Here is a 13,040-nt window from a genome sequence, read left to right as displayed (position 1 = left end):
CTACTGGATAGTGACACCAGTAGTGATGGGGTTCTAGTGTAGGGCTACTGGATAGTGACACCAGTAGTGATGGGGTTCTAGTGTAGTGTAGGGCTACTGGATAGTGACACCAGTAGTGATGGGGTTATAGTGTAGGGCTACTGGATAGTGACACCAGTAGTGAGGGTTCTAGTGTAGTGTAGGGCTACTGGATAGTGACACCAGTAGTGATGTGGTTCTAGTGTAGTGTAGGGCTGCTGGATAGTGACACCAGTAGTGATGGGGTTCTAGTGTAGGGCTACTGGATAGTGACACCAGTAGTGATGGGGTTCTAGTGTAGGGCTACTGGATAGTGACACCAGTAGTGATGGGGTTCTAGTGTAGTGGAGGGCTAATGGATAGTGACACCAGTAGTGATGGGGTTCTAGTGTAGTGGAGGGCTAATGGATAGTGACACCAGTAATGATGGGGTTCTAGTCCAGTGTAGGGCAACTGGATAGTGACACCAGTAGTGATGGGGTTCTAGTCCAGTGTAGGGCAACTGGATAGTGACACCAGTAGTGATGGGGTTCTAGTGTAGTGTAGGGCTACTGGATAGTGACACCAGTAGTGATGGGGTTCTAGTGTAGTGTAGGGCTGCTGGATAGTGACACCAGTAGTGATGGGGTTCTAGTGTAGGGCAACTGGATAGTGACACCAGTAGTGATGGGGTTCTAGTGTAGGGCTACTGGATAGTGACACCAGTAGTGATGGGGTTATAGTGTAGTGTAGGGCTACTGGATAGTGACACCAGTAGTGGTGGGGTTCTAGTCCAGTGTAGGGCAACTGGATAGTGACACCAGTAGTGATGGGGTTCTAGTGTAGGGCTACTGGATAGTGACACCAGTAGTGATGGGGTTCTAGTGTAGGGCTACTGGATAGTGACACCAGTAGTGATGGGGTTCTAGTGTAATGTAGGGCTACTGGATAGTGACACCAGTAGTGATGGGGTTCTAGTGTAGGGCTACTGGATAGTGACACCAGTAGTGATGGGGTTCTAGTGTAGTGTAGGGCTACTGGATAGTGACACCAGTAGTGATGGGGTTCTAGTGTAGGGCTACTGGATAGTGACACCAGTAGTGAGGGTTCTAGTGTAGTGAAGGGCTACTGGATAGTGACACCAGTAGTGAGGGTTCTAGTGTAGTGAAGGGCTACTGGATAGTGACACCAGTAGTGAGGGTTCTAGTGTAGTGTAGGGCTACTGGATAGTGACACCAGTAGTGATGGGGTTCTAGTGTAGGGCTACTGGACAGTGACACCAGTAGTGAGTGTTCTAGTGTAGTGTAGGGCTGCTGGATAGTGACACCAGTAGTGATGGGGTTCTAGTGCAGGGCTACTGGATAGTGACACCAGTAGTGATGGTTCTAGTGTAGTGTAGGGCTGCTGGATAGTGACACCAGTAGTGAGGGTTCTAGTGTAGTGTAGGGCTAATGGATAGTGACACCAGTAGTGAGGGTTCTAGTGTAGTGTAGGGCTACTGGATAGTGACACCAGTAGTGATGGGGTTCTAGTGTAGGGCTACTGGATAGTGACACCAGTAGTGATGGGGTTCTAGTGTAGTGTAGGGCTACTGGATAGTGACACCAGTAGTGATGGGGTTATAGTGTAGGGCTACTGGATAGTGACACCAGTAGTGAGGGTTCTAGTGTAGTGTAGGGCTACTGGATAGTGACACCAGTAGTGATGTGGTTCTAGTGTAGTGTAGGGCTGCTGGATAGTGACACCAGTAGTGATGGGGTTCTAGTGTAGGGCTACTGGATAGTGACACCAGTAGTGATGGGGTTCTAGTGTAGGGCTACTGGATAGTGACACCAGTAGTGATGGGGTTCTAGTGTAGTGGAGGGCTAATGGATAGTGACACCAGTAGTGATGGGGTTCTAGTGTAGTGGAGGGCTAATGGATAGTGACACCAGTAATGATGGGGTTCTAGTCCAGTGTAGGGCAACTGGATAGTGACACCAGTAGTGATGGGGTTCTAGTCCAGTGTAGGGCAACTGGATAGTGACACCAGTAGTGATGGGGTTCTAGTGTAGTGTAGGGCTACTGGATAGTGACACCAGTAGTGATGGGGTTCTAGTGTAGTGTAGGGCTGCTGGATAGTGACACCAGTAGTGGTGGGCTTCTAGTGTAGGGCTACTGGATAGTGACACCAGTAGTGATGGGGTTCTAGTGTAGGGCAACTGGATAGTGACACCAGTAGTGATGGGGTTCTAGTGTAGGGCTACTGGATAGTGACACCAGTAGTGATGGGGTTATAGTGTAGTGTAGGGCTACTGGATAGTGACACCAGTAGTGGTGGGGTTCTAGTCCAGTGTAGGGCAACTGGATAGTGACACCAGTAGTGATGGGGTTCTAGTGTAGGGCTACTGGATAGTGACACCAGTAGTGATGGGGTTCTAGTGTAGGGCTACTGGATAGTGACACCAGTAGTGATGGGGTTCTAGTGTAGTGTAGGGCTACTGGATAGTGACACCAGTAGTGATGGGGTTCTAGTGTAGGGCTACTGGATAGTGACACCAGTAGTGATGGGGTTCTAGTGTAGTGTAGGGCTACTGGATAGTGACACCAGTAGTGATGGGGTTCTAGTGTAGGGCTACTGGATAGTGACACCAGTAGTGAGGGTTCTAGTGTAGTGTAGGGCTACTGGATAGTGACACCAGTCGTGATGGGGTTCTAGTGTAGTGTAGGGCTACTGGATAGTGACACCAGTAGTGATGGGGTTCTAGTGTAGGGCTACTGGATAGTGACACCAGTAGTGATGGGGTTCTAGTGTAGTGTAGGGCTACTGGATAGTGACACCAGTAGTGATGGGGTTCTAGTGTAGGGCTACTGGATAGTGACACCAGTAGTGATGGGGTTATAGTGTAGTGTAGGGCTACTGGATAGTGACACCAGTAGTGGTGGGGTTCTAGTCCAGTGTAGGGCAACTGGATAGTGACACCAGTAGTGATGGGGTTCTAGTGTAGGGCTACTGGATAGTGACACCAGTAGTGATGGGGTTCCTTGTGTAGGGCAACTGGATAGTGACACCAGTAGTGATGGGGTTCTAGTGTAGGGCTACTGGATAGTGACACCAGTAGTGATGGGGTTCTAGTGTAGGGCTACTGGATAGTGACACCAGTAGTGATGGGGTTCTAGTGTAGTGTAGGGCTACTGGATAGTGACACCAGTAGTGATGGGGTTCTAGTGTAGGGCTACTGGATAGTGACACCAGTAGTGAGGGTTCTAGTGTAGTGTAGGGCTACTGGATAGTGACACCAGTCGTGATGGGGTTCTAGTGTAGTGTAGGGCTACTGGATAGTGACACCAGTAGTGATGGGGTTCTAGTGTAGGGCTACTGGATAGTGACACCAGTAGTGATGGGGTTCTAGTGTAGTGTAGGGCTACTGGATAGTGACACCAGTAGTGATGGGGTTCTAGTGTAGGGCTACTGGATAGTGACACCAGTAGTGAGGGTTCTAGTGTAGTGTAGGGCTACTGGATAGTGACACCAGTAGTGATGGGGTTCTAGTGTAGTGGAGGGCTACTGGATAGTGACACCAGTAGTAATGGGGGTTCTAGTGTAGTGTAGGGCTACTGGATAGTGACACCAGTAGTGAGGGTTCTAGTGTAGTGTAGGGCTACTGGATAGTGACACCAGTAGTGATGGGGTTCTAGTGTAGTGTAGGGCTACTGGATAGTGACACCAGTAGTGAGGGTTCTAGTGTAGTGTAGGGCTACTGGATAGTGACACCAGTAGTGATGGGGTTCTAGTGTAGGGCTACTGGATAGTGACACCAGTAGTGAGGGTTCTAGTGTAGTGTAGGGCTACTGGATAGTGACACCAGTAGTAATGGGGGTTCTAGTGTAGTGTAGGGCTACTGGATAGTGACACCAGTAGTGAGGGTTCTAGTGTAGTGTAGGGCTACTGGATAGTGACACCAGTAGTGATGGGGTTCTAGTGTAGGGCTACTGGATAGTGACACCAGTAGTGATGGGGTTCTAGTGTAGTGTAGGGCTACTGGATAGTGACACCAGTAGTGATGGGGTTCTAGTGTAGTGTAGGGCTACTGGATAGTGACACCAGTAGTGAGGGTTCTAGTGTAGTGTAGGGCTACTGGATAGTGACACCAGTAGTGATGGGGTTCTAGTGTAGTGTAGGGCTACTGGATAGTGACACCAGTAGTGAGGGTTCTAGTGTAGTGTAGGGCTACTGGATAGTGACACCAGTAGTGATGGGGTTCTAGTGTAGTGTAGGGCTACTGGATAGTGACACCAGTAGTGATGGGGTTCTAGTGTAGGGCTATTGGATAGTGACACCAGTAGTGAGGGTTCTAGTGTAGGGCTACTGGATAGTGACACCAGTAGTGGTGGGGTTCTAGTCCAGTGTAGGGCTACTGGATAGTGACACCAGAAGTGATGGGGTTCTAGTGTAGGGCTACTGGATAGTGACACCAGTAGTGATGGGGTTCTAGTGTAGGGCTACTGGATAGTGACACCAGTAGTGATGGGGTTCTAGTGTAGGGCTACTGGATAGTGACACCAGTAGTGATGGGGTTCTAGTGTAGGGCTATTGGATAGTGACACCAGTAGTGATGGGGTTCTAGTGTAGGGCTACTGGATAGTGACACCAGTAGTGATGGGGTTCTAGTGTAGGGCTACTGGATAGTGACACCAGTAGTGATGGGGTTCTAGTGTAGGGCTACTGGATAGTGACACCAGTAGTGATGGGGTTCTAGTGTAGGGCTACTGGATAGTGACACCAGTAGTGATGGGGTTCTAGTGTAGGGCTACTGGATAGTGACACCAGTAGTGATGGGGTTCTAGTGTAGGGCTACTGGATAGTGACACCAGTAGTGATGGGGTTCTAGTGTAGGGCTATTGGATAGTGACACCAGTAGTGATGGGGTTCTAGTGTAGGGCTATTGGATAGTGACACCAGTAGTGATGGGGTTCTAGTGTAGGGCTATTGGATAGTGACACCAGTAGTGATGGGGTTCTAGTGTAGGGCTACTGGATAGTGACACCAGTAGTGATGGGGTTCTAGTGTAGGGCTATTGGATAGTGACACCAGTAGTGATGGGGTTCTAGTGTAGGGCTACTGGATAGTGACACCAGTAGTGATGGGGTTCTAGTGTAGGGCTACTGGATAGTGGACCATCACCTGTTTGACTGAGTGCGAGTTGGACCTCAGTCAGCAAAGTTATTACAATAGATTAGATTTTTATAGATGTGGATTATTCATATTGTGACCAATTTTCTTAATATTCAGTTACTTTATACTTCAGTTGGCGGTTGTTCTGCTTGTGGAGTGTGTGGGGGTCGTTCTGCTTGTGGAGTGTATGGGGGTCGTTCTGCTTGTGGAGTGTATGGGGGTCGTTCTGCTTGTGGAGTGTATGGGGGTCGTTCTGCTTGTGGAGTGTATGGGGGTCGTTCTGCTTGTGGAGTGTATGGGGGTCGTTCTGCTTGTGGAGTGTATGGGGGTCGTTGTTTTGTTTTGATTTCCTAGCTGGTCTCCAGTGTAAACCATAAGGGCTCTGTGGTACCCATAGACATGCCTGGAAGCGTGTACACACACACACACACACACACACACACACACACACACACACACACACACACACACACACACACACACACACACACACACACACACACACACACACACACACACACACAGGCAGACATAATTTATTGAGTGAAGGATAGCTCAGCGAGTTGTTGACATGTGCTTCTGGTCACCACCAGAGGATCCATGGCTAGATATTCAGACCTCCTCAAATCACACACACTGCCCCCCTGCCCCACCCATCCCCTTCATCTCTCACGCACACACTGCCCCCCTGCCCCACCCAGGCCCTTCATCTCTCACGCACACACACTGCCCCACCCAGGCCCTTCATCTCTCACACACACACACACACTGCCCCACCCAGGCCCTTCATCTCTCACGCACACACTGTCCCCCTGCCCCAACCAGCCCCTTCATCTCTCACACACACACACACACTGCCCCACCCAGGCCCTTCATCTCTCACGCACATACTGTCCCCCTGCCCCAACCAGCCCCTTCATCTCTCACACACACACTGCCCCACCCAGGCCCTTCATCTCTCACACACACACTGCCCCACCCAGCCCCTTCATCTCTCACGCACATACTGTTCCCCTGCCCCAACCAGCCCCTTCATCTCTCTCACACACACACTGCCCCACCCAGCCCCTTCATCTCTCACACACACACTGCCCCACCCAGCCCCTTCATCTCTCACACACACACTGCCCCACCCAGCCCCTTCATCTCTCACACACACACTGCCCCACCCAGCCCCTTCATCTCTCACACACACACTGCCCCACCCAGCCCCTTCATCTCTCACACACACACTGCCCAACCCAGCCCCTTCATCTCTCACACACACACTGCCCAACCCAGCCCCTTCATCTCTCACACACACACTGCCCCACCCAGCCCCTTCATCTCTCACACACACACTGCCCCACCCAGCCCCTTCATCTCTCACACACACACTGCCCCACCCAGCCCCTTCATCTCTCACACACACACTGCCCCACCCAGCCCCTTCATCTCTCACACACACACTGCCCCACCCAGCCCCTTCATCTCTCACACACAACCTTACAGAAGTTCTGAGTGTGTTGTTTGAAAGGGCAGGAGTGGCTCTTGGGGAAGACCCAACTAGAATCCAACTCAGACAACCAGCCCCTTTGTATTGTGTGCGTGCTTCCTGTCCATTTGAGATAATGTCCTAGTCATTTGTCAGGTGACTCAGCTATTTTCAAAAACTCCCGTTGGATAACAACATCAATAGCAAACGAACTGAAGTTGTGCAACTTGTCAAGGTGTTTGTTAACAAATAAACGTCCACTGTTTAAACGTTGTCATTCTGTTTGCTAGGAAACCAACTCAAGTGGAAATGGCAGAGTCATTTCTCCTGTTCAACCATTTAGCAGAACTACAGCTGATGTACTGATAGTATTCAGTGTTTTAGTCAAATCTAACACTCCCACTTGTCTCACTAGCACTGACTTTACTGACAGTTGGTTTGAGGTAATTCACTTACCTAGCTGCCTTGAGATAAATACTCTGGTAGTCGCTCTGCATAAGACCGTCTGCTAAATGACTAAACCATCTACAGTGTCTATGACCCATATTCATTCCTGAAACATGAAGAAGTTATTTATTCTCAGTATGGTTGATATTGCCTTCCAGTCACTGATCTCAACCCACAGCAAGACCACAAATTATCACAGCAATTAATACCGTAGACGGCCCAACCCACAAGACCCACACTGAGAACTACATTGAGCTAATCCTCGAAGGTAACCTCTGGTTTAGAACCACATTGAGCTAATCCTCGAAGGTAACCTCTGGTTTAGAACCACATTGAGCTAATCATCTAAGGTAACCTATGGTTTAGAACCACATTGAGCTAATCCTTGAAGGTAACCTCTGGTTTAGAACCACATTGAGCTAATCATCTAAGGTAACCTATGGTTTAGAACCACATTGAGCTAATCCTCGAAGGTAACCTCTGGTTTAGAACCACATTGAGCTAATCCTCGAAGGTAACCTCTGGTTTAGAACCACATTGAGCTAATCCTTGAAGGTAACCTCTGGTTTAGAACCACATTGAGCTAATCATCTAAGGTAACCTATGGTTTAGAACCACATTGAGCTAATCCTCGAAGGTAACCTCTGGTTTAGAACCACATTGAGCTAATCCTCGAAGGTAACCTCTGGTTTAGAACCACATTGAGCTAATCATCGAAGGTAACCTCTGGTTTAGAACCACATTGAGCTAATCATCGAAGGTAACCTCTGGTTTAGAACCACATTGAGCTAATCATCGAAGGTAACCCCTGGTTTAGAACCACATTGAGCTAATCCTCGAAGGTAACCTCTGGTTTAGAACCACATGATTTAGCCTCTGTAGTCCTTATATCCTACCTTTATGGTGTACAGCTCTGTTATTGGTCAATGCAAACACCTGAGTCAACATTCTCCCTTCTAGCTCTACACACACACACACACACACACACACACACACACACACACACACACACACACACACACACACACACACACACACACACACACACACACACACACACACACACACACACACACACACACACACACACACACACACACACACACACACACACGCTCCCTTCTCTCCTAGCTCAACACAGAGCTTTGTAGCTATTATGACTCACTGTTTAAAACCCAGGTAGGGAGCAGAATACCAGTGCTTTATTGTGGCGTAGCGACACAACTCGTGCCAAATCAACTCATGCTGTTCCCAAGGCGATTGGAGCTTTTAAGGTTTTGTTGTGTTGCCCATACCTGTTTCCTTGGCAATGTCGGTTGGTGCTGTGGCTATTCAGGGGCTGTTGTGAGGGCTAGAGAAAGGTAGGTTGTAGATGGCAGGGTGTTATGGAGGAGATCTAGTGTACCAGAGAAAGAGGCTGCTATGTGGGAGAAGGACACAGTCTCGTCTGCTCAAACACCATATTCACAACACCTGTGGTCTGACCATAGAGACTCGAGGTCGACCAAATTTAGGATTTTTCAAAGCCGATACAGATTGTTGGAGGACCAAAAAAAGCCAATACCGATTAATCCGCCAATTTTTTTAATATATATTTTTAATAATGACAATTACAATAATACTGAATGAACAATGAACCCTATTATTTTAACTTAATACATGAATAAAATCTATTTAGTCTCAAATAAATAATGAAACATGTTCAATTTGGTTGAAATAATGCAAAAACACAGTGTTGGAGAAGAAAGTAAAAGTGCAAATGTGCCATGTAAGAAAGCGAAGTTCCTGAGAACACATGAAAGCTGGTGGTTCAATATTCCCAGTTAAGAAGTTTTAGGTTGTAGTTATTATAGGATTTATGATGTGTCGACTATTTCTCTCTACACCATTTTGTTTTTCATATACCTTTGACTATTGTATGTTTTTATAGGCACCAGCCTAATCTCGGGAGTTGATAGGCTTGAAGTCATAAACAGCGCTGTGCTTCAAGCATTGCTAAGAGCTGCTGGCAAACGCAGGAAAGTGCTGTTTGAATGAATGCTTACGAGCCTGCTGCTGCCTACCACCGCTCAGTCAGACTGCTCTATCAAATTTCAAATCATAGACTTAATAATAATATAATAAACACACAGAAATACGAGCCTTTGGTCATTAATATGGTAAAATCCGGAAACAAAACGTTTTTTTCTCTCAGTGAAACGGAACCGTTCTGTATTTTATCGAACGGGCGGTATCCCTAAGTGTAAATATTGCTGTTATATTGCACAACCTTCAATGTTCTGGCATAATTATGTAAAATTCTGGCAAATTAATTACGGTCTTTGTTAGGAAGAAATGGTCTTCACACAGTTCGCAACGAGCCAGGCGGCCCAAGCTGCTGCATATACCCTGACTCTGTTGCACTGAACACAAGAGAAGAGACACAATTTCCCTAGTTAATATGCATTTATTTGAACTATATATGCAGTTTTCAAAATGTATACTTTTGTGTGTTGATTTTAAGAAAGGCATTGATGTTTATGGTTAGGTACAGTCGTGCAACGAATGTGCTTTTTTTCTGCGAATGTGCTTTTGTTAAATCACCCCCCGTTTGGCAAAGTTGAAGTAGGCTGTGATTCAATGATAAATGAACAAGCACCGCATTGATTATATGCAACGCAGGACAAGCTAGTTAACCTAGTAATATCATCAACCATGTGTAGTTAACTAGTGATTATGGTAACATGGATTGTTTTTTTATAAGTTAAGTTTAATGCTACTGTAGCTAGCAACTTACCTTGGCTCCTTGCGACGCTGCACTCACGTAACAGGTGGTTAGCCTGCCACACAGTCTCCTCATGGACTGCAATGTAATCGGCCATAATCGGCATCCAAAAATGCCGATTACCGATTGTTATGAAAACTTGAAATCGTCCCTAATTAATCGGCCAACTTCTAAAAGAGACACAACTAATAGATCTCACATCACACTGAAAGTCACGTCTGCTGGTATCCATGATGTCATAACTCTGTGCCTGTGTTTCACTTGTTAGTTTGTGTTCCCACGGTGTCAGTTTTATTGCAGTCTGTAACGATAGAATAACCAGTAATATTAACCAAATGTCTTCTTCTTCTTGCAGTTTATTAGAGAAGATATGAAGCAACAACAAACTAACAAACACAGTAACCTTCACAGGGAAGACCAACACATCACTGTGGAAGAGCTGTGGAAGGGCTGGAAAACCTCAGAAGGTAGGAGAGCGATGAAGGGAGGGATTATTTAAAACAGGGAGGAAGGGAGAGAGGGTAAATCTAATCCAACTTTATTTTGCCATATGCGCCGAATACAACAAGTGTGGACTTTAGCGTGAAACTCTTACTTACAAGCCCTTAACCATGAGCGCAGTTCAAGAAGAAGAAAATATTTACCAAGGTGTCTAAAATAAAAATTAACACAATGAGAATAACAATAACGAGGCTATATACAGGGGACACCGGTACCGAGTCAGTGTGGAAGCTATATACAGGGGGTACCGGTACAGAGTCAGTGTGGAGGCTATATACAGGGGGTACCGGTACAGAGTCAGTGTGGAGGCTATATACAGGGGGTACCGGTACAGAGTCAGTGTGGAGGCTATATACAGGGGGTACCGGTACAGAGTCAGTGTGGAGGCTATATACAGGGGGTACCGGTACAGAGTCAGTGTGGAGGCTATATACAGGGGGTGCCGGTACAGAGTCAGTGTGGAGGCTATATACAGGGGACACCGGTACTGAGTCAGTGTGCAGAGGTACAGGGTGGTTGAGGTAATCTGTACATGTAGGTGGGGGTGAAGTGACTATGCATAGATAACAAACAAACAGTGAGTAGAGTCAGTGTACAGGGGGTACCAGACAGAGGGGGTGTCAGGGGCACCGGTACAGAGTCAGTGTATCCAGGGGTGGCAGATCAGTTTATGAACTGTTCAGCAGTCTAATTGCTTGGATGGAAGGGAGAGGGGGTGGGAGGAAAGGAGTCAGGGGGTAATGGAATGGACAGGAGAGGGGGTGGGAGGAAAGGAGTGTGGGGTAAATGGAAGGCAGAGAGGGGTAAATGGAAGGGAGAACAGGGGTGGGAGGTACAAGAGAGGGGGTAAATGGAAGGGAGATTGGGGGTAAATGGAAGGGAGAGGGGTGGGAAGAAAGGAGAGGGGGTAAATGGAAGGAGAGGGGGTGGGAGGAAGGGAGAGGGGTGGGAGGAAAGGAGAGGGGGTGGGGTGGGAGGAAAGGAGAGGGGTGGGAGGAAAGGAGAGGGGGTAAATGGAAGGAGAGGGGGTAAATGGAAGGGAGAGGGGTGGGAGGAAGGGAGAGGGGTGGGAGGAAAGGAGAGGGGGTAAATTGAAGGGAGAGGGGGTAAATGGAAGGGAGAGGGGGTGGGAGGAAGGAGAGGGGGTGGGAGGAAGGGAGGGGGTGGGAGGAAAGGAGAGGGGTGGGGTGGGAGGAAAGGAGAGGGGTGGGAGGAAAGGAGAGGGGGTGGGAGGAAAGGAGAGGGGGTAAGTGGAAGGGAGAGGGGGTAAATGGAAGGGAGAGGGGTAAATGGAAGGGAGAGGGGGTGGGAGGAAAGGAGAGGGGGTGGGAGGAATGGGAGAGGGGGTGGTGGGAGGAAAGGAGAGGGGGTGGGGTGGGAGGAAAGGAGAGAGAGGGTAAATGGGAGGAAATGAGAGGGGGTAAATGGTGGAAGGGAGAGGGGGTGGGAGGAAAGGAGAGGGGGTGATGGGAGGAATGGGAGAGGGGTGGGGTGGGAGGAAAGGGAGGGGGTGGGGTGGGAGAGAGGGAATGGGAGAATGGGGTGAGGGGGAGGAATGGGAGAGGGGGTGGGAGGAAAAGGAGAGGGGTAAGTGGAAGGGAGAGGGGGTAAATGGAAGGGAGAGGGGATTAATGGAAGGGAGAGGGGGTAAATGGAAGGGAGAGGGGGTAAATGGAAGGGAGAGGGGGTAAATGGAAGGGAGAGGGGGTTAATGGAAGGGAGAGGGGGTAAATGGAAGGGAGAGGGGGTAAATGGAAGGGAGGAATGGGAGAGAGGGTAAATGGGAGGAATGGGAGAGAGGGTAAATGGGAGGAATGGGAGAGAGGGTAAATGGGAGGAATGGGAGAGAGGGTAAATGGGAGGAATGGGAGTGAGGGTAAATGGGAGGAATGGGAGTGAGGGTAAATGGGAGGAATGGGAGTGAGGGTAAATGGGAGGAATGGGAGAGAGGGTAAATGGGAGGAATGGGAGTGAGGGTAAATGGGAGGAATGGGAGAGAGGGTAAATGGGAGGAATGGGAGTGAGGGTAAATGGGAGGAATGGGAGAGAGGGTAAATGGGAGGAATGGGAGAGAGGGTAAATGGGAGGAATGGGAGAGAGGGTAAATGGGAGGAATGGGAGAGAGGGGAATGGGAGAGAGGGTAAATGGGAGGAATGGGAGAGAGGGTAAATGGGAGGAATGGGAGAGAGGGTAAATGGGAGGGAGGAATGGGAGTGAGGGTAAATGGGAGGGAGGAATGGGAGAGAGGGTAAATGGAAGAAGCAAATGTCAATTTCAGTCTCTGTCTGCAGTTCATAACTGGACGACGGAGGACACAGTCCAGTGGCTGAAGGAATCTGTGGAGCTGCCTCAGTACGAGACGAGCTTCAGACAGTTCCGGATCAATGGAAACACTCTGCCTCGGTGACTACATTATCACACAACACAGAATATCACAGATACCAACAACACCACTGAACTGAATCGTGTCTTCCATGATGTGTAAACAGTAGTGATTTTGTGCGATGGTGAAGATATCGCTTTGCACTGCTTTATCAATATGTAGATATATGCTAAACGGTTTCAGGTTTAGTTTGAAAAGTTGAAATGCACATCATAAACAATGAGCTCAATGTGTTACTCAGACAAATGCTCCCTTCCCTTCTGTTGTCAGATAGTCACATTTGTGCAGTTTAGACATCCCGGTTCATGTCATGACCCC

General features: G+C 48.3%; 1 protein-coding gene across 2 annotated transcripts in view; it reads left to right on the top strand.

Annotated features, from left to right (window-relative positions):
- Positions 1-13,040, top strand: part of LOC118372772 (stromal interaction molecule 2-like) — a 101,882-nt gene that overhangs the window by 65,248 nt on the left and 23,594 nt on the right. For both annotated transcript variants that reach the window (XM_052459312.1, XM_052459313.1), the window contains exons 3-4: positions 10,193-10,304; positions 12,631-12,742. In XM_052459312.1, coding sequence (XP_052315272.1) covers positions 10,193-10,304; positions 12,631-12,742 — 224 coding nt within the window. The remainder of the gene's footprint in view (positions 1-10,192; positions 10,305-12,630; positions 12,743-13,040) is intronic.

The sequence above is a fragment of the Oncorhynchus keta genome, chromosome 13 (assembly GCF_023373465.1).
Source record: "Oncorhynchus keta strain PuntledgeMale-10-30-2019 chromosome 13, Oket_V2, whole genome shotgun sequence".
In the NCBI taxonomy this organism is placed as follows: domain Eukaryota; kingdom Metazoa; phylum Chordata; class Actinopteri; order Salmoniformes; family Salmonidae; genus Oncorhynchus; species Oncorhynchus keta.
This window is presented reverse-complemented; position numbering and strand designations above follow the sequence as displayed.